General features: G+C 44.7%; 1 protein-coding gene across 2 annotated transcripts in view; it reads right to left on the minus strand.

Annotated features, from left to right (window-relative positions):
• LOC112250291 (roundabout homolog 1-like) overlaps positions 1–25,625 on the minus strand; it is a 147,625-nt gene that overhangs the window by 105,590 nt on the left and 16,410 nt on the right. For both annotated transcript variants that reach the window (XM_024420330.1, XM_024420329.1), the window contains exon 2: positions 8,905–9,231. In XM_024420330.1, the coding sequence (XP_024276098.1) occupies positions 8,905–9,231 (327 nt within the window). The remainder of the gene's footprint in view (positions 1–8,904; positions 9,232–25,625) is intronic.

The raw sequence follows: 25,625 nt of genomic DNA on the forward strand, positions 1-25,625 counted from the left end.
TTGGCATCCGACCATAAGGCGCTACAGAGGGTAGTGCATACAGCCCAGTACATCAAACTCCAACCACCCAAGTCATGGACTGTTCTCTCTGCTACCACATGGCAAGCGCTTAACGGAGCGCCAAGTCTGGGACCAAAAGGCTCCTGAACAGCTTCTACCCCAAAGCCATAAGACTACTGAACATTTAATCAAATGGCCACCTGGACTATTTGCAATGCTGCCCCTTTTTTTAGTTCTGACTCTCTTGCACTGGCTCTATGAACACTCAATGGACTCTACCCACACACTCACATATACTACACTGGCTCTATGAACACTCAATGGACTCTACCCACACACTCACATATACTACACTGGCTCTATGAACACTCAATGGACTCTACCCACACACTCACATATACTACACTGGCTCTATGAACACTCAATGGACTCTACCCACACACTCACATATACTGCTACACTGACACTTCAACACACACACACACACATACTTTCTGTCACTCCCCCTCCCTGGCACTCGAAGGCGCGGTATGATGAGCGGTATGATGGCTGCGTGGTCCCATGGTGTTTATACTTGCAGACTATTGTTTGTACAGATGAATGTGGTACCTTCAGGCGTTTGGAAATTGCTCCCAAGGACGAACTAGAGGTCTTGGCTGATTTCTGTTGATTTTCCCATGATGTCAAGCAAAGAGGCACGGAGTTTGAAGGTAGACCTTGAAATACATCCACAGGTACACCTCCAATTGACTCAAATGACTCAATCAGAAGCTTCTAAAGCCATGACATCATTTTCTGGAATTTCCCAAGCTGTTTAAAGGCACAGTCAATTTAGTGTATGTAAACTTCTGACCCACTGGAATTGTGATAGTGAATTATAAGTGACATAATCTGTCTGTAAACAATTGTTGTAAAGATGACTTGTGTCATGCAAAAAGTAGATAGAATAGAAAAGTCCTACCCATCTTGCCAAAACTATAGTTTGTTAAGAAGAAATTTGTGGAGTGGTTGAAAAAAACTCCAACCTAAGTGCATGTAAACTTCCGACTTCAACTGTAGATACTGTATTACCTCAACTACTTCGTACCCCTGCACAATGACTCGGTACCAGTACTCATGTATATAACTTTGTTATTGCTATTTCATTGTGTTACTATTTCCAATTTTTTTCTTACTTTTTAATTCTGCATTGTTGGGAAGTCAGCATTTCATGGTAAAGTCAACACCTGTTGTATTTGGCACATGTGACAAATAAAATGTTATATGATTTAGACCACATTAGGCTAACACATGTTGACTCTCTTACAGCCTAAACTCAGGAGTATCAGACAGAGGGGGCTCTGTTCCACCGCATATGGGAGACCCCTGGACCCTGAAATGACCCGTGGATGACCCCTGCGTCAGTTGGACCCCTTTGAGTTGAATCAGTAGGAAATAACTCAGTTGAGATTCTACAAGCTGTCCCTCTGTTCTAGCTCAACTTTAAACCTCAACATCCCAAAATAAACTCCCCAGGTGGACAAATAGCATAAAGAAAGACAGGTTTGGTGTTGGGCAGCAGTAGACCTCCCCAGAGTGAGTCAGTGGATCGGACACAGGAAGTAGCTGGGTGATAGATGGATACCCAGTGTGACTGAGGCAGGGACGGAGTGTGAGGGCATACCCACTGTCATTAATCCCTGTCACCAGGAAGGAGAGGAACACACCATCTCTGCTGTCCTCTGTTATCAGTGCTTCCCTCTCTTCTCTGTCCTTCCTGCCTGCTGCCAGAATCAGTGCCTTTGTCCCCTCCACCACCCCTCCCCTCCTTTATAGTCACCAAGCATGAAAAGAAAGTCACAATGTTCTTTTGTGACACCCCTGACCTCTAACCTCTGCCCCCTGCCCCTGCTCATTCCACCACCCTCCCCAGGGCCATAAAAAAAAACACACTTTTGGTTGATGTGTATTTTGGACATGCAGGCGGACAAAGTCCTCACGGGGGGACAATGGGGTGAAAGCGTGTCTAACGGGCAACACAACGGGCTTACCCCTCACACTGGGCAGACTCTGACAGAATAACACTGGCACCTGTTAGCAATACAGAAACCCTTAGTCTAAACTGGTGCACTACTAGACACACAAACACACACACACACAGCTGTTGTGGATGGCAGGTGGGTCCTATAGTAAAAGTCCACCAACCTTTTTGGAGTTTTTACCATAGGGATATGAAGCAGACATGTTTGTGTGAATTGATACCACATTTCCACAAGTCATGGCATATTATGCATTTGTCACATCTCAAAAACCGTACCCCTGGGCCCTCTGACAGTCCCAACCTACCCGTGACCCCTCAGTAAGACTTGTTATGGATACGGCTCTGGGACAGGGAGGACGTGCTCAGCCCTGAGAGGCCCAGGACACATGCTGAGACACGCTGTGGGAGCCTAGCGGGAGCATGTTCTCCTGGGATCTCTAGCCTTTTCCCTTGACTGTGAGGGGACCCCACAGCAAGAAGTGATCTGAATGCATCAGGGGACTGACTGAAGTAATGAATGATGCTGTAAAAAAAGTTAATCAAAAGGCAAATAGTCTGGCAAGTAAACAAATTATCTTCACTGGAAAGGGGTTTGAAAAGAGTGACACAGAGAGCCGGGTGCGGCTCTACTTAAACAGAAAACCCACTACAAAAATATCCTTTTTTTTTCCATAATCGACCAAAAAAAAAAAAAGATTTCAAGATATTGGACATTCAAGAAGCAAAGTGTCACCGGCAACATCATCATGATGATGCAAAAAGCATTCCCTTTAAGGCATCAGGTTAAAGGTGGTGGCAAAACTAGGGAGGAGAAGATGAGTGGGGAGGGTGGCGTGACAGGGGCCTAGGTGCTGGGGGGTGGGGACAGGGGGCAAGCGGACAGAGGGAGAGCAGAGGCCTAGGAGACAGGAGTAACAGAGAGCTATTGAAGTAGGTCAGTGTCAGTCTATATGGGAAGATCGCATGCAACTACAGCAGGTCACCTGATCGCTCCCATCGTACAAAGATCCAATATGTGCATAAATGTGTAACTGGATTCACTGACGTTACTATTAAGCTCTGGTTGTGCAAAATTAGCTGAGATAAAAACACATTCTTTTTACTCAACAGGATGGCTGGGACAATAGCCATAGTGTGAATGTGCCCGAGTAGGAGTGTGGTTGTGTGTGTCAGTAGGCGTGCGTGTGTATAAGCATCTGTGTGTGAGAGAATTTCTAGTTGCATGTGAGAGAAACATATTCTGTGAAATAGAACATCCAAAACAGAGAACTTTATCTGACATCCTGAGTGTAGGATTTGACAGTTTATTGTATGTCTTTTCATGTGGCTGTAAAACATGGACTGTATAGTGTTTTTTCAGATGCACAGAATAACCTTGGTTCTCGGGTCAGTTAAGAATAAGAGGAAAAATAAGCCTCAACAGGAGATCTGAGAGAGTACGTAGAATTACTCTGGCAGAGTTTCCACAAAACAAGTTGGTGCATTAACAAACTAAGCATAAACGAGTCCTAAACTACACTGTCTGGAAACAGTGAACAACAGCTATGTCCAGGCCAGGCACAGTCCAAACCCTGCGCTGATCACAAAGCATTGTAACATTACATACTGTATAAACATTGTTACAGCACCACCTCAACCCAGCTATTCGCTAGATGAGTGGTTATGCCTGCCCTGACATGTGAAGCCCTCCATAGAATAGTCCTTTGGAGGAAAGATCATTGCCATATATTTGACATTTGTATAAGTTTTTGTCCCATTTTTCATGAGCTGAAATGGCCGCTCTAAAATGTGCAGTTTTGAAACGTCACGCTATTAAAATAAATATTCAAGTAAACTTTTTGTCACCACACCTTGTTATTGGATTTTCAACATTTTACAACTAATTACATTTTTGTAAACTTAAGTTGACAATTTTATTTTAGAAAATGATTGGCACCCCGGAGCTAGTATTTGATTTCACAGCCTTTGGCCAAGATAACTGCAGACAAATGCCTCTTGTAGCCGTCAATAAGCTTGCTGTACCTTTCTACTGGCAATTTGGCCCACTTTTTAGCACCAAAATGCTCTGTTTCTTCAATGTTTGAGGCGTGCCCTTGAAAACTGCTGTTTTCAAATCTTGCCATAGGTTTTTGGACAATGGGTTGAATATTTGACTCCAAAACAAAACATGATACCTTGCACACGTTGCCAAAGAGCTCTAATTTTGTTTCATTAGTCCACAGAACATTTTCCACAGAATGAAGGCTTGTTTAGGTGGGTTTTTCGAGAAGTTCAATCAGGGTTTCTTGAGTCTCCTTCAGCAGTGGCGTCTTCCTGTGTTTACCAACAACCAAATGAAACATTCAAAGAAAATAACATCCTCCCTTCAATAAAACATTGGGGAGGTTCGATATTGCTGTGGGGTTGCTCTGCTGCCTCTGCTACTGGGGGCCTTGAATGTGTTCAAGACATCAAATCAAATCAAATTTTATTTGTCACATACACATGACATCAGCAGACATCATCAGCAGACATCATCAGCAGATGATCAAGTATGGCTGGAAATTGCCTGGGACCTCACAATACGATATTATCATGACACTTAAGTGCCAATACGATATGTATTGCGATTCTCACGATTCCTACAATTCTATCTGTGATTTATTGAGATTCCATGTTCCAAACATATTGCTAACCATACTGTGTCTGCTGCAGAGGGACAAGAGAGACATGAGAAATGGAAGTAAAAGTGGTGAAACAAATTGTCTCCCTATTTAAAAAGAAGACAGAAAACAAGCTTTGACGAAAGAAATACTGGACTTTTGGTGCAGGTACAGCCAACTAGCGCACAAATAAACGTTGCGATATTGTCAAAAACGATACGATACAATATCCCAATATGTAAATGAATCTCTATCATCAAGGTGTTTTGGAATGCGATGTTCAACCCAGTGTCCAAAAACTGCATCCCTGGTGAAGGTTGTGGGTCACCCAAACACGCATCAAAACAACCCTGGAATAGTTCAAGAAGAAACATCGGAGTGTTCTGGAGTGTTCTGGAGTGGCCAGTGAAGAGTCTAGATCTGAATCACATCCACAACCTAAGGCGAGAGCTGGAAACAGCAGTCGGGCACCTCTCAAACATTGAAGAATTGGATTAGATCAGAATTAAATTTAGATCAGCATTAGATGCGTTTGCTGCTGAAGACTAGGCCAAATTGACAGTAGAAAGGTGCAGAAAGCTCATTGATGGCTACAAGAAGCATGTGTTGGCAGTTCTCTTGGCCAAAGACTCCACAACCAAGTACTAGCTCCAGGGTGCAAATAATGTTGTCCCATGACTTTCGTCTCTATTTTCTCAATTCAAATTGTAAACGTACATTTACAAAAATGCAATTGGTTCTGCAATGTTGAAATCCGATAAGATGTGGAGACCAATATGTATTTATTTATTTGTGTAACTTATTTGATAAGAGATACGGAGTTATTAAAGAAAAGTGCACGGGTGTCAATATATTTGGCCGCAACTGTATGTCAACAATCCTTACTCCAAAGGACTATTCTATGGATTTACATTTCGTGAACGTCCCCCAACTCATGGTATTTTTTTGTCTGGGTTTCGTGAGGAATCACTCAAAAACCTTTGAAGGAATAAGTCAGTCTGGGGTCAGGTAGTGAGGTACTGCGGGGAGAGTTGGAGTTGCTCCCTATGTGTTTGTAGCTCCAGATAAGCCATGCTAAACCCTGACTTTGCCCTCCCTACCTGTTAGACAGACAGAAATGGTTGAAACAAGGATTATCACTACACGCCCATAAGCAAGGACTAATAAGAGAAAAAAGCCTAGCACTTAACGCAGTATCCAAAATGAAGCTGTTATTTCAATGTTGGAAAGGGAGTTGGTAATAAGGCTGTTTCAGTGACAGCGAAGGGCAGATGAAATACACCCAGGAGGATCACTGCTCTCTCTCTCCCTGGGGTTGTACAGGTAGTTCTGAAGTCAGAAGAGAGGATCACTGCTCTCTCTCCCTGGGGTTGTACAGGTAGTTATGAAGTCAGAAGAGAGGATCACTGCTCTCTCTCCCTGGGGTTGTACAGGTAGTTATGAAGTCAGAAGAGAGGATCACTGCTCTCTCTCCCTGGGGTTGTACAGGTAGTTATGAAGTCAGAAGAGAGGATCAAACTAGATAGAAAATCATTTTAAAGCCAAAATAACTGCTAATTAGACCATACAATGAGTGTACAAAACATTAGGAACACCTTCCTAATATTGAGTTGCACCCCACATTTTTGCCCTCAGAACAGCCTCAATTCGTTGGGGGCATATGGACTCTACAAGGTGTCGTAAGCGTTCCACAGAGAAGCTGGCCCATGTTGACTACAATGCTTCCCACAGTTGTGTCAAATTGGCTGGATGTCCTTTGGGTGGTGGACCATTCTTGATACACACAGGAAACTGTTGAGCATGAAAAACCAAGCAGCATTACAGTTCTTGACACAAACCGGTGCGCCTGGCACCTACTTCCATACCCCATTCAAAGACACATACATTTAGTGTCTGGCCCATTCACCCTCTAAATGGCACACATACACAATCCATGTCTCAATTGAAGGCTTAAAAATCCTTCTTTAACCTGTCTCCTCCCCTTCATCTACACTGACTGAATTGGATTTAACAAGTGACATGAATAAGGGATCATAGCTCTCACCTGGATTCTCCTGGTCAGAGCAGGTGTTCTTAATGTTTTGTATTAATCAGTGTATTTCACATTTACTATAGAGAGAATATATCTATTAGGACTTTACAACAGTGCAAGCTAGTGTTTCACCTTGTTTGACCCCGCGTTAGGAGGGAAGAAAACAAACAACAATGATAAAAGGATAAACAGCCTAGATAAACTGTCTAGGCAGGCTGGTAGACTGCCATGCTCTGCAGATAGTTCCAACTGTCCGGTAAGGGGCCAGTTGAGTTATTAGTGTCATTGAAGTGTCTCCAGGTAAAGTCTATGCAGGCTCAGATGCAGCCTCATAAAAACCTTGGCATTTCAAGCTGTCTCTCTGTCTGGCAGGGCTGTAGTCACCTTAGTTGCCGCCAAAGACATAACACAGTGTTCTTCAAAGGCTAAGATAGAGAGAGCGAAAGAGAGAGAGAGCGAGAGAGAGAGAGCGAGTGAGAGCTAGACCTGTCATCACCATCAGAGAACATGACTTCACGGTCTATTCCAAGGCTCTTGACTGGGCTCGTTTGGTCCTGTGGTTGGTGACCTTGAACATCCTCCTTTAAAGGAGAAGTTTACCCAAAATACAGAAACTACCAAGTGATTCCATACATTGAAACTAGTTTAGTGGAGTTCTCTCTCTCACATGACTTGTGTCATTGCTGGATGCAGGCCTCGCTCTGTTCCATTGCCAGTAAATTCATGATTAAGAGACGTGCCCTTACACGGAGCTTGATCTCACAGATTACATTTTTTGGGGGCGAGAGAAGGAGCTGGTGAAAAAGATGATAAGAGTTAGGCATATCGCAGGTAAAGTTAGATACAAAAAAGCGGATAAAGAGTTGGCAGCAAGAGCAAGCTGGTGTTCGGTCCCACATTGTGTCACCTTACATTGCAGAAGAGAATACACCAAAAACATTGTGATGATTAAATAGTGTTTGGGGCTAATGTGAAAAAATTAACTCACTAACGGTCCCGCTCATAGAGGTTGATGATAAGCGATCATTCAGTAAAGAAAAGTTTAGATACTTACTCGTTAGATAACTGTCCATTAGGCCCAGCTGGAACAGGGGTGCGTCACCATTTAATTTTTTCCGGACCGTTGATGTGGGCAGATCAATCTCAGTGGTCGCAAAAGCAGACTAACTGCTCTCATCATCATTACGTTCCTAGATTTCTGTAAGAATTGTAGTCACTTATTTGAATTCTCTGCAGCACAAACATTCCTCATTCGTGGAATTGGAGCGCAATTGCCCCAACTGCACCACCAGTCTGTGTCGATCCTAGGCAGCTACTGCTACCAGATCTTGCTGTGGCTTCGGTGGCTAGAGGGGCGGAGGCCACCTGAAGCTCAGTTTGCCTCAATTCTTAGTCTGAATAAATACAGTTTGATGACACCATCGGCGTCCCTCCAGCAGTATTTTTCTTCACTTGCAAGTATTTCATCATTAGACATATTTCTAGGTTGTTGTTTCTTTTTTATATCTAATGTGTAACGCTGTCTTTACTTCACCACCCCAAAAAACATGCATCTGTGAATAAGGGCATAATGTGCAGTTTCTACGAAGAAGGGATTCCCGAGAGCGCATATCTCCACTGCTGTGGCAGTCGGCTACATAAAATAATGCCAAATCTTTTAGGTGGAAAAGTACACATTTCCTGACTCAAAACCGATAGTACATTTAACAAAAATAGCTTCTTTGGCCACACACTTTCAATAAAACAATGAATTTGGCCACACATTGTGGATTTCATAATATATAATGAATTCACTGGCAACGTGCAGAGTGGGGCCTGCATCCAGCAACATCACAGGGTCACGTGACCTATTTTTCAGCTGTTTCAGTACATCACTACATGGAGGAACGGGGGGGGCAAACTACACTGATCTAGTTTCAATGTATGGAATCACTTGGGAGTTGTATGGATTTTGAGTAACTTCTCCTTTAAGAGATTGTCGTATCCAGACATCTAATGAATGACTGATTTCTGTAATTATTAACAACACTGACTTCAGTGTTATAAAGCAGTGATAGCCATCACTTACATCTACATATTCCATCTACATCCTTTGATATAAAGCAAATAGCTATCGTCATTATGCCTACTTTGTTGCTAGTAGTTGATACAACAACCCACACGGCTTTGACCCACCACCACCACCGAGACAGACAGAGAGCATTACTTACTGGCTACCTCCAGCGAGGCGTTGTGGCTGACGGCCTGGCCCAGGTAGTTACGGGCCACACACACGTAGCTGCCGTCGTCTGGCTTGCTGCGTCGGCCGTGGACGATACGTAGGAAGAAGAGGGAGCCGCTGGGCAGCAGCATGCGGTGCGAACGGGGGTTGTCCCGGTCTGTTTCCACACGCTCCCCGTCCTTGTACCACTCCACCGTGGGGGCAGGACGCCCCTCCGCCTTGCAGTTGAGGGTGGCTGGCTCCCCCTTGGACACAATGAGGTCAGAGGGGTGCTCCACTATCCGGGGAGGGGAGTCATCCTGACGAAGACGAGATCCTGAGAAAAGAGGAAATATGACATGAGATGTACATTGCATGTATGTTGGAGCAATCCCTGGCCACAAGCACAATGACAATCAGTAGCTCATGTCATGTCCCAAACATCACTCTGTCACCCTGAGCCTAATGCTGCATTCATAACCAAGTGGGAAGGTGGTCATGACCAGTTGTGAAGTTCACGTGCTTTGAACCCATTGGCTAATTGCCAAATAATGGCCAACAAGCTGCGTCAACCATAAACTAAAATTACAGCTATCAAATGCTTGTAAACAAATGATAGTGTTAAAAAAAAGATACGAATAGATTGCTTTTATAAATAATGTCTTGGAAATGCTGTTATCAAGGTAATTTCCATAGTAAGTGACGTCAGAGGTCAGCATGTGGGAGAAGTCGGAGCTCATGGATGATAGACGAGTTTCCCACTAGTAATTACCAGTTGGAGGAGCATTCAAGCGGATATTTCCCAGTCGTATGTGGTAAATACCACCTTCCCACTTGGATATGACCACAGCACTACCCATCGCCCATAGGCCTGGGCCTACCCCTTTTAACACACACAAAACTGTAGCACTCTGAGGAAGCATGTATCAGAAGAACTAGCTTATTAGAGTCTGGGGAATTAGAAACTACGTGGAGACTATATTAATCACACACACACACAAATCTCTTACACACATACAATACACACACTAGCTATACATATCTCCAATGATTAGGAAGCCACACTGAGCCACTAATGCACACATCCAGCAGTACCTACAGTACATATCAGTCTCAGCAGTTGTTCCCTTCAGCAGCAGCAGTAAGTTTACAGTAATTAGACACAGTGCATTATCATTGCTGTGCCGGTGATTGTACCAACTGTAATCCGGTCGGACATTCTAATTAACACACATTGTCATGGGGCAGACACAACGTTTCTGTATTGTTTAAAGGCCCAGAGTCCCAGGAGGCAAAACACAGCAGTGAGCCGAGTTGACGAACAGAGGCCTTTTTTTTTGGCATATCTTAGTAAAAACATCTTCCCTAAAACCTCCACTAGGAAAACAACAATTGGTTTACAGCTGTGAGAGTATGATATCAGTATGTTCTGAGCTATAATATGACTATAAGAGGGAAAATCTAATGCTATTAAAGCCGTTTTCAATATGGACTATATTATAGTTTCCAAGGCTCTTTCTCTATGTAGATAAGAGAGGAATTGAATTTAAATTTAAATTGAGAGAGAGAGAGAGAAAGAGATGTTTACTTTGAAACATCTACAACCCTGCTGAAGGAATTTGATCATATTGAACACAGCTAAAGCGATTATGGGCGATTCTCTCTTGCGAAGCGGCCGGGTCTAGCTATTAATCAACTACTGTTTGTCAGAAGCCTGCATCAAAGTCTTTGATCCTGCTGTCGGCACAGTAACGCAGCGATGCCCTTTGGTCTGCTGACTGTAACAGAATATCTCTGGATCTCTGAGAGAGAGAGGAAGAGAACACTGCTGGTCCAGTGTGTTTCATTAAAGAAGCTTTGAAGTGTTCCCATGGTCTGTCATGGGGTTCAACCCTCCCTACTAAATTATTTATTTTATATATATATCAGGGGATATTTATTTAAGGAATAACACATTAGCATTCTGCTGGTTAAGTGGTGCAAAGCTGCAGAGGCTGGCAGATTGGGAGCTGGGCAGGCAGGCAGTGGGCAGCGGGACAGGTAGTGGGCAGCAGGACAGGCAGTGGGCAGCCGGACAGGCAGTGGGCAGTGGGCAGCAGGACAGGCAGGGGGCAGCGGGACAGGCAGTGGGCAGCGGGACAGGCAGGCAGTGGGCAGCGGGACAGGCTGTGGGCAGCCGGACAGGCAGTGGGCAGCCGGACAGGCAATGGGCAGCCGGACAGGCAGTGGGCAGCCGGACAGGCAGTGGGCAGTGGGCAGCAGGACAGGCAGGGGGCAGCGGGACAGGCAGTGGGCAGCGGGACAGGCAGTGGGCAGCGGGACAGGCAGTGGGCAGCGGGACAGGCAGTGGGCAGCCGGACAGGCAGTGGGCAGCCGGACAGGCAGTGGGCAGCCGGACAGGCAGTGGGCAGCGGGACAGGCGGTGGGCAGCGGGACAGGCAGTGGGCAGCGGGACAGGCAGTGGGCAGCCGGACAGGCAGTGGGCAGCCGGACAGGCAGTGGGCAGCGGGACAGGCGGTGGGCAGCAGGACAGGCAGTGGGCAGCGGGACAGGCAGTGGGCAGCCGGACAGGCAGTGGGCAGCCGGACAGGCAGTGGGCAGAATGAAGGGGTAAAGCTCTGTTCTCTGCTCTTTCAAAAAATGTATTATGAGTGGAGAAGGAGCATGGGACTCCAGTCCACCAAGACCACAACACACAGTCTCAGCCTGGATCCCTACTCTGAGTATCATCACACACACACACACACACAAAATCATTCTCTTTCTCCTCTGTTTATCTGTCACTCATTCCACAGAGTCCTGGACTCCTAAGTCCCTCCCTCACTGAGCTCTGTGTTCCTGGTCTTCCTCCCTCAGGGGACAAGAGACAAAGTCTCCTCACTGAGCTCTGTGTTCCTGCCTCCCTCCCTCAGGGGACATGGACAAAGTCTCCTCACTGAGGTCTGTGTTACTGCCTCCCTCCCTCAGGGGCCATAAGACAAACTCTCCTCACTGAGGTCTGTGTTCCTGCCTCCCTCCCTCAGGGGCCATGAGACAAAGTCTCCTCACTGAGCTCTGTATTCCAGCCTCCCTCCATCCCCCAGTCCTTCTATCCTTCCATCCCTCATCTCTCCAGATTTAACTAATTTGCTTCAATGTTTCTACTGATGATGGAGATTTGTACAGGTTATACTGTAAATATGCTTACTATTTCACCAGATTCACTTTGGCATTAAAGGGTTTAAGTGCTGAACTAAGTGTGTGTAGTGTGTGATTCTCTGTGTGGTGTGTACCTATACTGTACTTTTGTGAAAACTGTGAAGGGCTATGCAATGGAAAATGAATTTGAGAGGATGGAAAAAAACAGATGATCTAAGAGAGAGAGAGGGGGAGAGGTTGGAGGGGGAAGAGCAGGGGGGTAATAATGTCCAGTAGCTGCAGCCATTTGTGGGTGGTATTTCACCTCTTTTACTGCCTGTTGGGAGCAGGAGGTTGTGATTTGGCTGCTCTTTCATGTGGCTAAGAGTGGTTCACACAATGCTGACTTAAGGCGTCCGCATGCGTCCCAGTTTGCGCATATACTGTGTTAGGAGAAATATGGCACCAAACCTCTTAGTTAAATGTAAAATTGTGCGACTATGACCTCCTCAGCAAGAACATCAAAAATGAATGACAGATTTCCAGAGTTATCTTAGATTAATTCAGACTATTTTGAAGAAGTGTATACTGGCTATGGCGTCGCAAGATGGACAAACAGTACTATTGCCGCTTTTTCAAGGAAATATATTTTAAGGGAGTGTGCGAGGCAAAGACGTTCACTTCGCCTAGCCGAGGTCTGCTCTGAGCAAACCAAATCTAGTATGCAGATGCCTTTAAGTCGCCCGCATGCTTCCCATCCGAAACAGTTCGTGCATACAGCATATTACGACAACATTTAGTTAATTATTTTTGGCAAGATGTAAGCCGTAGTTCAGTAGCCGATGTCTACGCCCCTTCGTCTGTGATTGGTCAACAGTAGGGATTCTTTGATTACGTTTTTGTTGTCGTTCAACGAGAGACGACTCGTTTTCATGCAATTTCTTTCCAGTTGAGAAATACTGCACCAAACATTTCAGTTAGATGTAAAATTGCCCTACTAAGATCTCCACGGCAAAAACAGTACTGTTGTCGCTTTCTTCTAGTTTCTCAAGCGAAGGCCAGGGGAGTATGCGAGGCACATACGTTCACTGAGCCTAGTTGAGTTCTGCTAGGAGCAAACTGAACCTACTGTAGTATGCAGACCTGCTTACAGTGCCTGCAGTGGCCCTGACTGGGGAGTTAAACCGTTTATCAAGCTTTAATGGGGATATGATGCTGTAGTGTAGAAACAGAGTCCTAACTCACAGACCAACACCAGAGACCCTGCAACACATTTCCCTACGGAGACTGTGGAGAGAGGAGCAGGCACACTGCTTAAATCACACAACCAACAGTTCCGCCACATACATACCTATAGTACCAGTCAAACGTTTGGACACACCTTCTCATTCAAGGGTTTTTCTTTATTTATATTATCTTCTACATGGTAGAATAATAGTGAAGACATCAAAACTATGAAATAACACATGGAATCATGTAGTAACCAAAAAAAGTGTTAAACACTCTTGGCATTCTCTCAACCAGCTTCACCTGGAATGTTTTTCCAACAGTCTTGAAGGAGTTCCCACATATGCTGAGCACTTGCTGGTTGCTTTTCCTTCACTCTCCTTCTTGGTCAAATAGCCCTTACATAGCCTGGAGGTGTGTTGGGTTATTGTCCTGTTGAAAAACAAATGATAGTCCCACTAAGCGCAAACCAGATTGGATGGCTTATCGCTGCAGAATGTTGTGGTAACCATGCTGGTTAATTGTGCCTTGAATTCTAAATAAATCACTTACAGTGTCACCAGCAAAGAACCCCCACACCATCACACCTCCTCCATGCTTCACGGTGGGAACTACACATGCGGAGATCATCCGTTCATCTACTCTGCGTCTCAGAAAGACATGGTGGTTGGAATCAAAAATCGCAAATTTGGACTCGTCAGACCAAAGGACAGATTTCCACCAGTCTAATGTCCATTACTTGTGTTTCTTGGCCCAAGCAAGTCTCTTATTATTATTAGTGTCCTTTAGTAGTGGTTTCTTGGCAGCAATTCAACCATGAAGGCCTCTAAACAGTTGATGTTGAGATATGTGTGTTACTTGAACTCTGTGAAGAATTTATTTGGACTGCAATCTGAGGTGAGGTTAACTCTAATGAACTTACCCTCTGCAGCAGAGGTAACTCTGGGTCTGCCTTTCCTGTGGCGGGTCCTCATGAGAGACAGTTTCATCATAGCGCTTGATGGTTTTTGTGACTGCGCTTGAAGAAACTTTCAAAGATCATTACATTTCCCGGATTGACTGACCTATCCACAAATGTACTTTTAACAAGGCACACCTGTTAATTGAAATGCATTCCAGGTGACTACCTCATGCAGCTGGTTGAGAGAATTCCAAGAGTGTGCACAACTGTCATGAAGGCAAAGGGTGGCTACCTTGAAGAATCTCAAATATAAAATATATTTTGATTTGTTTAACACTTTTTTGGTTACTACATAATGCCATATGTGTTATTTCATAGTTTTGATATCTTTATTATTCTACAATGTAGAAAATAGTAAAAATGTACAACAAAGAGTGATGATATACAACAGAGATGCTATGACTACAGTGCAGTATGTAATTCCACTGGCTCAACAGAATTCTAGACACAGTCCTCATTGGAAGGGTGTTGCTGGGAATTTCACTGAAAGAGGCACGCAGATCGATCAACTGCTACTTCCAGTCAGCCTCACCCTGAATCACGCACGCACGCACACGCACACACACACACACACACACACACTGCACCCCATATCCCCCATTAGGTTGTAGGTAGAGGGACACACACACACACTGCACCCCATATCCCCCATTAGGTTGTAGGTAGAGGGAAACAAGAGGCTGATCTATGGGAAGATCAATAACCTCTACACTCTCCACTTCATCAGTGGGGCCTTCGGGAAGTAAGATGGGACAGAGGGCCAAGTGGTACAGTACTCTTTCCTAGTGTTGCATGGTATACCGAAACGCTGGCACTTTCTTGATACTTGGTACTATACTTTTTGTTACTTTCGGTACTTCTCTCAAATGTGTCTCATGTCGTCTACTGATTGAGAGAGGATTAAGTCTGTCTTTCAGTGTAGCTGATGTCCCCTTATAGTGTGAGAGCACCATGCCCTGCTCTGCTTACTTCTTGCTAGATCTAGCCTGACATGAGGAACCACTGAACTCACTGGGAGTCTGGGCTGCATCATCACTTATGCTGCACAGAAGTTAACACTCTTGAATAACGCAACACGGCATGTAGAAATGTTGAAACGGCTAATTACTGTTCCCAAAACAATATCCAGAACAGGCTAGAACACAAGAAGATACCGGTAACATCCAGCTTCGAAGGCTAACTGTCCTTGTTAGCTAACAGCTGAAGCCAATTCACTACCCTAGTACCACAACACAACATTTTACTGCTTACAAAGATGATTGTCACCAAAAATGTTATTCATTCACTTCGTCTCCCCCGCCTTAAGTCTCTCCTAGTCAAGATCATCTTTGATCAAGCCTCGAACTGACATTGTGTGTGAATGACTTTATGGGTCTTAAAGAGACAGTGCACACCTTTATAAAATAAGAGATTTCTTATTCTATGCAAATGTTGTTGATCAGTACAAGAAAAGTCCTAAAAATCCCAAATGGAAGGTAAACAGATAGTCTTTCATCTGTAGCCTCATGAAATCAGCCAAAACAAGCTCAATAACTCAATGCATTCACACACTTCTATTGAATATGCATTCACCTGTATTGTGAAAAGACCTAGGCTACATCTTGATTTACCCAGTTTATCAAGATATTTACCATTCAAGTGTGTAGTTAGAATGGTACAAAAGTCAAAAACATTTCCAATGTAATGATACTGAACTCAAAAGATCTGTCTGGATTAAATGCCATTCTGTGACTTTGGCTAACATGCAAAACATTTTTTGCCATGGTATCATGTTGGTGTCAATTATCGTGATAAACCTGGTATCGATAAGTCTAAATTCTGGTATTGTGACAACACTATTCTTTGCTTTCCCAGTAAGGACCAGTATTCTGGCCCTGGATAACATTTAAAACGTACCAGGTCAGAGAACCTAGAAAGATTGTCTTGTCTTCCTGAGAACACGGATCTAATTGAGTCTTGCAATCCTGAAACAATGCACAACATAATTATGGGGTGTTTTTCGAAGGCAGGTGAGAGGGCGCCGTCAAGCATTTCAAATGAATACACACAAACCCAAACACATCCACACACAAAAAACTCCAAGGTGAAAAGACAGCAAACCAACAACCTAGCCACAGGGCAAAATCATACATATTTCATTTGAATTACAATTAACACTCCGTGCAGACATATTCAGAAGGATATAATAAATTGCGAGGAGAAAGGCAGCCAGGCTCCCCTGTTGCCTATTCTCTGCACGCTTGTTGTTTTGCTTGTTTTAATTGTGTTGGGTTTGTGCCTAAGGGTTGGAGAAGCTCCCTGAGCTGGCTGGTGTATCGCCCTGCCACAGGTGGCCTTCAGCAAGACCAGGCTTTATCTGCAAAGACCCAGCAGCAAGACAGCACGCAATCAACAAGCACACACACACACACACACACACACTCTCACCAAAGGTCATTTGTAACAGCTATGCCAGACATACACTTACTTCTTATGTCTGTCAATCATCCCTGAGGCTGTTCTGCTGTAGTGACGGGAATCAGCTTTGGTGTGAAGGATGAGGAGATAACAAGGGGAATATGAGAGAGGATCCGAGGAGAGAGTGAAAGAGGGAGGATGGCAGAGGTGAATCTCCTCTGTCTTTTCAGAACTGCCCTGGGTTCTCTTTCCAGGAACAGACAAATAGAATGTGAAATCACACATATGCCATTAGATAAAACCAAGCAGGAGACCATAGAATTGTTTGCCCACTGACTGGGAAGAAGATCTGATTCCAGCACACCTTCTACCCAGGTAATGTGTGTAAGGATGAATGAATAAGTGGATGAATTAACTGAATAAATGAATTAATTAATTAATGTCAAAACAGGCATCCTCATCTTAATAATACAACCGGCAAAAGGACCAGACAGTGACTGTCTGAGCATATGTTGAATATTACACCGCTACGATCAAGTGTGGTTTCACGATTCCGTTGGTGGGGCTGAATCAGTACATCCCGAGGATGTCCTTTACGTTCCTGTTTGTCAGTTTACCAAACATGGTGTGATGCCATGAGCGGGGTGATGCAAACACACCACTTAAAGAGATGAGATATCAACCGCAAATCCAAGCACTGCACTGGGGATTACACTGGTAGCCATCTCTCAATGTAAAGTAACTCCTTCACAGGTAGAAAACCACGTTATTACACACACACACACACACACACACACACACACACACACACACACACACACACACACACACACACACACACACACACACACACACACACACACACACACACACACACACACACAGGGAATGAGCCATGAAAACTGATCTGGCGATAAAGCCGTTCCACTAGCTGCAGTGTGAGGAGGTGTAGCATTGGGTTACAGTTTCTGGCCCAGCTTCACACACACACCAGGCCCTCTAAAAGCACTCCTTAAACAATGCACATTATTGTCTACTCGCTGGTTCCCCTAACCCAGGTACTTGAGTTGCGGTTGGTGACATTGACACGTGTGGAATGCTTTAGCCTCTATGTCACCCCCTGGTACCAGTGACGCCGGGTATGACATCACCCCATCACATGGAGAGTCCTGGCCAATCAGGACTGAGATGGCAGGTAAAGTAAATCCACGCCTGGGGTGACATGGGATTGATTGTCTATGTGTGTCAGGTGGGATGATACTGTGGCAAATAGTAATATAATCTGTGCATACTCCCCTCTCACCCCTTTGGCCAAATGTCATGGACAGGAATAGGAGGGAAATGGATTCTTTAAAATGGATCACAATGAACCTCAATGGTCTTCTCACTATCTATCATAACAGTGGACACACACAAACACAGCAAACATAACACTCAGTACTCACATGCAACACATATAGAAAGTTACACTGAGTGTACAAAACATTAGGAACACCTTCCTAATATTGAGTTGACCCCCTTTTGCCCTCAGAACAGCCTCAGTTCATCAGGGCATGGACTCTCCAAGGTGTTCCACAGAGAAGCAGGCCCATGTTGACTCCAATGCTTCCCAAAGTTGTGTCAAGTTGCCTGGATGTCCTTTGGCTGGTGGACCATTCTTGATACACGGGAAACGGTTGAGCGTGAGAATGCCAGCAGCGTTGCAGTTCTTGAAACACTCAAACCGGTGTGCCTGGGACCTACTACCATACCCCGTTCAAAAGGCAGTTACATCTTGTGTCTTGCCCATTCACACTGACTGGCACACATACACAATCCATGTCTTAATTGTCTCAAGGCTTAAAAATACCTATTTAACCTATCTCCTCCCCTTCATCTACACTGACTGAAGAGTATATAACAGGTGACACCAATAAGGGATCATAGCTTTCACCCGGATTCACCTGGTCAGTCTATGTCATGGAAAGAGCAGGTGTTCCTAATGTTTTGTGCACTCAGTGTACAATACACACAATTTAACTAGATAAATATCTACTCTCAAACTCCCTAATTCCTTTGCATAATACCATATGTCACTATGACGAAAGCTGGTAGAAAACTATCCAGGCCTAATGAGAGCAGGCAGGTATGAGAAGGGAGGAAGGAGTATAAGGGCTATAGAACAGAGGGCTAAAGGACTCTGCTTGTTAAAATATTCTTATATGTCCATAGAAGTCTGTTAGCTGCCTTGTTGTGATCCGCAGGCTAGGCCAAGGATTACTGACAAACTCTAATTGGTCTGACAGAGATTTGGAGCTGGCTGGTACCTAGTCACTGGTCTATGCCTTTCAACAACATCACTCGTTTGGAGAGAGAGGTCGACCGTCTCTAATACAACACAGACAAGGCTAATAGGCTAATACAACACAGACAGTTATTTAGAAGAACAAGAACACGCAACCAAAAAAATATGGTTTGGTGTTTTGTTATGGTTTGGTGTTTTGTTATGGTTTGTTGTTTTGTTGTGGTTTGGTGTTTTGTTATGGTTTGGTGTTTTGTTATGGTTTGGTGTTTTGTTGTGGTTTGGTGTTTTGTTGTGGTTTGGTGTTTTGTTATGGTTTGGTGTTTTGTTATGGTTTGGTGTTTTGTTGTGGTTTGGTGTTTTGTTGTGGTTTGGTGTTTTGTTATGGTTTGGTGTTTTGTTATGGTTTGGTGTTTTGTTATGGTTTGGTGTTTTGTTGTGGTTTGGTGTTTTGTTGTGGTTTGGTGTTTTGTTATGGTTTGGTGTTTTGTTATGGTTTGGTGTTTTGTTATGGTTTGGTGTTTTGTTGTGGTTTGGTGTTTTGTTTTGTTTATGGTTTGGTGTTTTTTTAATTGACTCTACTTGAGATTCTTTAACAGAGCTAATGGGTTGTGGTCTTGAATTAGGTCAGTGTCTCTGTCTCCTGAGAAGGTTTTAGTATTTTGTCAAGCCTAACGCTGGGGAGAACCCCATACCCTATACTTAATGACCTCATCCCTCAGGGTTTTTTACGAGACGTCACTGGCTGGGATCTGGGATGGGAACAAACAGGGAAAACCAGGATGGTATCCAAGGGAAGAGTTCAGTGCTGGCATGGAATACTGCCCTGGACGTGGATTGGGGATGTGATGGGAATTGACAGGATCAGGTTGTGTGAGAAAGTTCACTGGAAATCAGAGAGAGAGGCTGCTCCGCTCCAGACGTTAAGTGGAGGACATTGGAGGAAAGTTGTCTAAGAACTCTCTCTCAGTGGAACCAGAATGAAGAAGTTAATAAGACCATCCTCTCTTCACCCCCCCCCCTCTCTATATTTCTCTCTTTCCCTCCTCTCTATCTCTTCCCTGGCCAATTTTATAATGAGTTCTGGCAAATGTGGATTCAGCAGAACATCAAAGGATGTGCAGGAGCAGAGCAGTGTTTCTGGGTAATCACACGTGTTGAAATATTCATCCATCTGTTGGTTACTACACCTCTCCACTGACCAAGTACTCACTATATGCCTGACCTCACCCAGGGGATGCACATCAAATCACCCCAATGGGAAATGTGGTCAAATAAGGCCATAACAAATTGATTCTGTCCTCTCCATACCAGTAACTTCAAAGTCAACCAGGACAATGTCAAGTCACCCACTACTTCACAGTCTGTGTTTCCCATGCCTTCCAGACACGTATTCCAGACATACACACACAGTCACACACTCAGGGTCTTTATAGTGAAATACTCTCAGGCTGTATAAACTACAATTAAATGAACAGCTGAACACTGTCATTCACTCAGGTATGTGGGAGAGGAATGTGTGTATGTCCTTGTGGGAAAGGTGTGTACAACCACTCTCTCTATAAATTCCCATTGACAGGAGCAGTAGTGCCACACACAGTCTCTCCTTATAAGTCACTCGTAAACATGGCTGGAAAATGAAAATAATTGTGAAGCACTTTTCACTGTTATGGCCCCTAGCTGAGCATGTGTACACACACACACACACACACACACACACACACACACACACACACACACACACACACACACACACACACACACACACACACACACACACACACACACACACACACACACACACAGTGGGATCAGAGCACCCTCAGGAAAGAGAGCAAACGCCCAGGTCTTGGTCAACCCCCTGCTGCTGCTATTCTGTTCACCGTGCGCACCGAGGCGCAAGGTGCAGGATACTAAGTAAGGGAGAAAAATGAAGTTTGGTTCGAAAAGCAAAGTAGTGAGATAATGTGTAAATGTATGTGTGTGTATGTGCAATAACATAAGAGTTTATAGAGAGAGCAGTCTCAAACAGGCCCGCCAAATCGTCAAAAGCTTTCCATATTTCACAACTCTTCCAAGTCAAGGTAAGCTTTTGGTTTTACAAATGTATTGCCACCGGGGCCCGCCAGTGTAAGTGCTAAACTGCTTACTGACTCAAATCAAACTTTATTTGTCACATGTGTCAAATACAGTGTAGACCTTACCATGAAATGCTTACTTACAAGTCCTTATCCAACTGTGCAGTTCAAAAACACTTAAGAAAATATTTACCAAATAAACTAAAGTAAAAACTTATAAAAAGTAACACAATTAAACAACAATAAAGAGGCTATATACAGGGGGTACCGGTACCGAGTCAGTGTGCGGTGTAATTTGAGGTAATTTGTCTATTTTGTTAGGGGTGAAGTGACTATGCATAGATAATTAACAGTGAGTAGCAGCAGTGTACAAAACAAATGTGTGTGTGTGGGGGGGGCGGTCAATGTAAATAGTTTGGTGGCCATTTGATGAATTGTTCAGCAGTCTTATGGCTTGGGGGTAGAAGCTGTTAAGGAGCCTTTTGGTCCTAGACTTGGCACTCCGGTACCGCTTGCTGTGTGGTAGCAGAGAAAACAGTATGAATTGGGTGATTGGAGTCTCTGACAATTTTATGGTCTTTCCTCTGACACCACCAATTATATGGCAGGACGCTTGGCCCCAGTGATGTACTGGGCCATACGCAATACACTCTGTAGCACCTTACAGTCAGATGCTGGGCACTTGCCATACCAGGTAGTGATGCAACCGGTCAGGATGCTCTCGATGGTGTAGCTGTAGAACTTTTTGAGGATCTGGGGACCCATTCCAAATCTTTTCAGTCTCCTGAGGGGAAAAGGTTTTGTTATGCTCACTTCACAACTGTCTTGGTGTTTGGACCATGATAGATCATTGGTGAAGTGGACACCAAGGGACTTGAAACTCTCGACCTGCTCCACTACAGCCCCATCGATGTTAATGGGGGCCTGTTCGGCCCTGCCTTTTCCTGTAGTCCATGATCAGCTGCTTTGTCTTGATCGCATTGAGGGAGAGGTTGTTGTCCTGGCAACACACTGCCAGTTCTCTGACCTCCTCCCTATAGGCTGTCTCAACGTTGTCGGTGATCAGGCCTACCACTGTTGTGTCGTCAGCAAACTTAACAATGGCGTTGGAGTCGTGTTTGGCCACTCAGTTGTGGGTGAACTGGGAGTACAGGATGGGACTAAGTACACACCCCTGAGGGGCCACAGTGTTGAGGATCATTGTGGCAGACGTGTTTGTTGCCTACCCTTACCACCTGGGGGGCGGCCCATCAGAAAGTCCAGGATCCAGTTGCAGAGGGAGGTGTTTAGTCCTAAGGTCCTTAGCCTAGTGATCAGCTTCGTGGGCAATATGGTATTGAACGCTGAGCTGTAGCCAATGAACAGCATTGTCACATAGGTGTTCCTTTTGTCCAGGTGAGAAAGGGCAGTGTGGAGTGCGGTTGAGATTGCGTCATCTGGGGATCTGTTGGGGCAGTATGCGAATCGGAGTGGATCCAGGAGAATGCTGTTGATGTGAGACATGACCAGCCTTTCAAAGCACTTCATGGCTACTGACGTGTCACGGAGCGGTAATCATTTAGGCAGGTTACCTTCACTTCCTTGGGCACAGGGACTATGGTGGTCTGCTTGAAGCATGTAGGTATTACAGACTCGGTCAGGGGGAGGTTGAAAATGTCAGTGAAGACACTTCCCAGTTGGTCCGTGCATGCTTTAAGTACACGTCCTGGTAATCTGTCTGGCCCCTCGGCTTTGTGAATGATGACCTGTTTAAAGATCTTGCTCACATCGACTACCGAGAGTGTTATCACACAGTCATCCAGAACACTGGTGCTCTCGTGCATGTGTGCTTGCCTTGAAGCAAGGATAAAAGGCATTTAGCTCATGTCACTGGGCAGCTCGCGTCTGGTTTTCCCTTTGTAGTCCGTAATAGTTTTCAAGCCTTGCCACATCCGACCGGCGTCAGAGGTTTTTTTTAATGCCTTTTTTCTCCCCAATTTCGTGGTATCCAATTGGTAGTAGTTACAGTCTTGTCTCATCGCTGTAACTCCCGTACGGACTCGGGAGAGGCAAAGGTCGAGAGCCATGCGTCCAAACCAAGCCGCAATACTTCTTGACACAATGCCCATCCAACCCAGAAGCCAGCCGCACCAATGTGTCGGGGGAAACACCATACACCTGGTCAGCATACATTGCGCCCGGCCCACCACAGGAGTCGCTAGTGCGCGATGAGACAAGGATAGGAGGCCCGGGTAGCGCAGTGGATTGGATTCAAACTTAATCCTTGGATTAAGTTGGATTCAATCTTAATCTTGTATTGACGCTTTGCTTGTTTGATAAAAATTTGGTAAAACTGATTTAAGTTTGCCTGCATTAAAGTCCACGGCCACTAGGAGCGCCGCTTCTGGATGAGCATTTTCTTGTTTGCTAATGGCCTTATAGAGTTAGTTGAGTGCTGTCTTAGTGCCAGCATTGGTCTGTGGTGGTAAATAGACAGCTGCGAATAATTTAAAAGAGAACTCTCTTGGTAGATAGCGTGGTCTACAGCTTATCATAAGGTACTCTACCTCAGATGAGCAATACTTCAAGACTTCTTTAACATTAGACATCTTGCACCAGCTGTTATTGAAAAATAGACACACATCCCCACCCCTTGTCTTACTAGACATAGCTTCTCTGTTCTGCCGGTGCATTGAAAAACCCGCAAGCTCTATATTATTTGTGTCGTCATTCAGCCACGACTCTGTTAAACATAAGAAATTACAGTTTTTAATGTCCCGTTGATAGGATAATCTTAATCGTAGGTCATCAATTTTTTTCCAATGATTGCAGGTTAGCCAATAAAAACAGATGGCAATTCGCTCGCCTACGAATTCTCAGAAGGCAGCCCAACCTCCGCCCCCTTTTTCTCCGTCCTTTTTCACGCAAATGACGGGGATTTGGGCCTGTTCCCAGAAAAGCAGTATATCCTTCTCTTTGATCTCGTTAAAAGAAAAAGCTTTTTCCAGTTCGAGGTGAGTAATCACTGTTCCGATGTCCAGAAGTTATTTTCGGTCATAAGAGATTGTAGTAGCAACATTACGTACAAAATAAGTACAAATCTAACAACACAAAATAACAACACAAAAAAACGAACAAAATTGCACAGTTGGTTAGGAGCATGTATAATGTCAGCCATCCTCTTCGGGGCCATCTTAACAGTCTTACTGCACGATTGCACTGGATTTACTAACGCGTTAGTTCTATTAGCTATGTTGATTATGACATTACCTTAGCTAATATAGGGACAACGATGTAGGCTGTGTGTAGCAGTTATGATATGGTTTGGCTTTGAAACGTCACATACAGCAGTCCACAAGTGACAAAGGGAAAAGGTGAGAGGAGGCGAGCGCATAGATGCGAGAAGAAATACAATGTGGCTGCTATAAAAGTGAACTGTGATCAGGGGTGTATTCATTCTGCTGATTCTGTTGAAAAAACGTTTCCGAGACGGAATCAAACGAAACGGGGATAAACGTACCTGAATTTGTCTGAATTTGGACTAATGATTACACCCTATGATCAGCTAGATGCAGGCAAGAATGTGCAAGAAGGTATTGAACGTGTCACTGTCTCCCACCGCAAACTCTTCTCTCAACCTATGTGCACCTACATTTATTAATACCTCATGATGAGTATAGGGAAAATTAGAGTATCATGTAAACTTATTGCTGTTACATTGAGGTGGGTGAATGGAATATGAATGACAGTCATCCAATATGGTGTAATAGAAATAAGGCCAGGTTTATGAAAAATAATATCCTCCTCCCTCATCTGAAACGGCACCGACCGCCACTGGTGTGTGTGTCAGCATGAACAGCATGTATTTTAGATCTTAATGACGCCCTTGGCAGCGGCAGCCAGATGTCAACTCTCTGTCACACTGTGAGGAGACAGCCTGAGCAGCACTGTGCACCAAGTCATTTACACAGCAGCATAGAACCATAGCCCACTCAGGATGGCATATCCCCACTTCTATAATCCCCATCACAAACACACACAACCACACAAACACCCTTTTACAACTTGAAACAACTCTCTCACCGTGGCCGGTCTACGGAAGCTATTTCCAAGGTCCTGTGGAACAGCAGAATGAATGGTCGGAGCCCTTGATGTTATTGGCCTGAATGGGAATTAAATGGCATCATAAATCCAAGGCAGGATTGAGATTCCGAGAAGGCTGCTGTTTCCAGAGGAGGCTGATCCCAGACGAGGGGCACAGAGGGAGGGAGGGAGGGAGGGAGGGAGGGAGGGGGAGGGAGGGAGGGAGGGAGGGAGGGAGGGAGGGAGGGAGGGAGGGAGGGAGGGAGGGAGGGAGGGAGGGAGGGAAAACAATCCCGGGAGCAGCCTGGCGGAATGAAGGGATCTTTGGGAAAATGGCATTGGGATTTAACACGTGCTTAACAAGGCAACATAAATATTAGGATGGGAAATTAATGAGGGGCAAATTCAGCTGGAGGAGGCATTTTCTATCAATACAGCCACAGTAAAGCGCATGGCTGGGACATCGTTAAAAAGACATTCACTTCTGTTAGAGGGGGGGGGGCTAGGGGACAGATAAGTGTTCCCCTAGCCTGGCCAAGGCCACAGTTAGTCATTAGATGGACTGGAAACTGGGAGATCCACACTGGGACTGGGAGCTGAGACAAATC

The sequence above is a fragment of the Oncorhynchus tshawytscha genome, linkage group LG30, assembly GCF_018296145.1.
Source record: "Oncorhynchus tshawytscha isolate Ot180627B linkage group LG30, Otsh_v2.0, whole genome shotgun sequence".
Classification (NCBI taxonomy): Eukaryota; Metazoa; Chordata; class Actinopteri; order Salmoniformes; family Salmonidae; genus Oncorhynchus; species Oncorhynchus tshawytscha.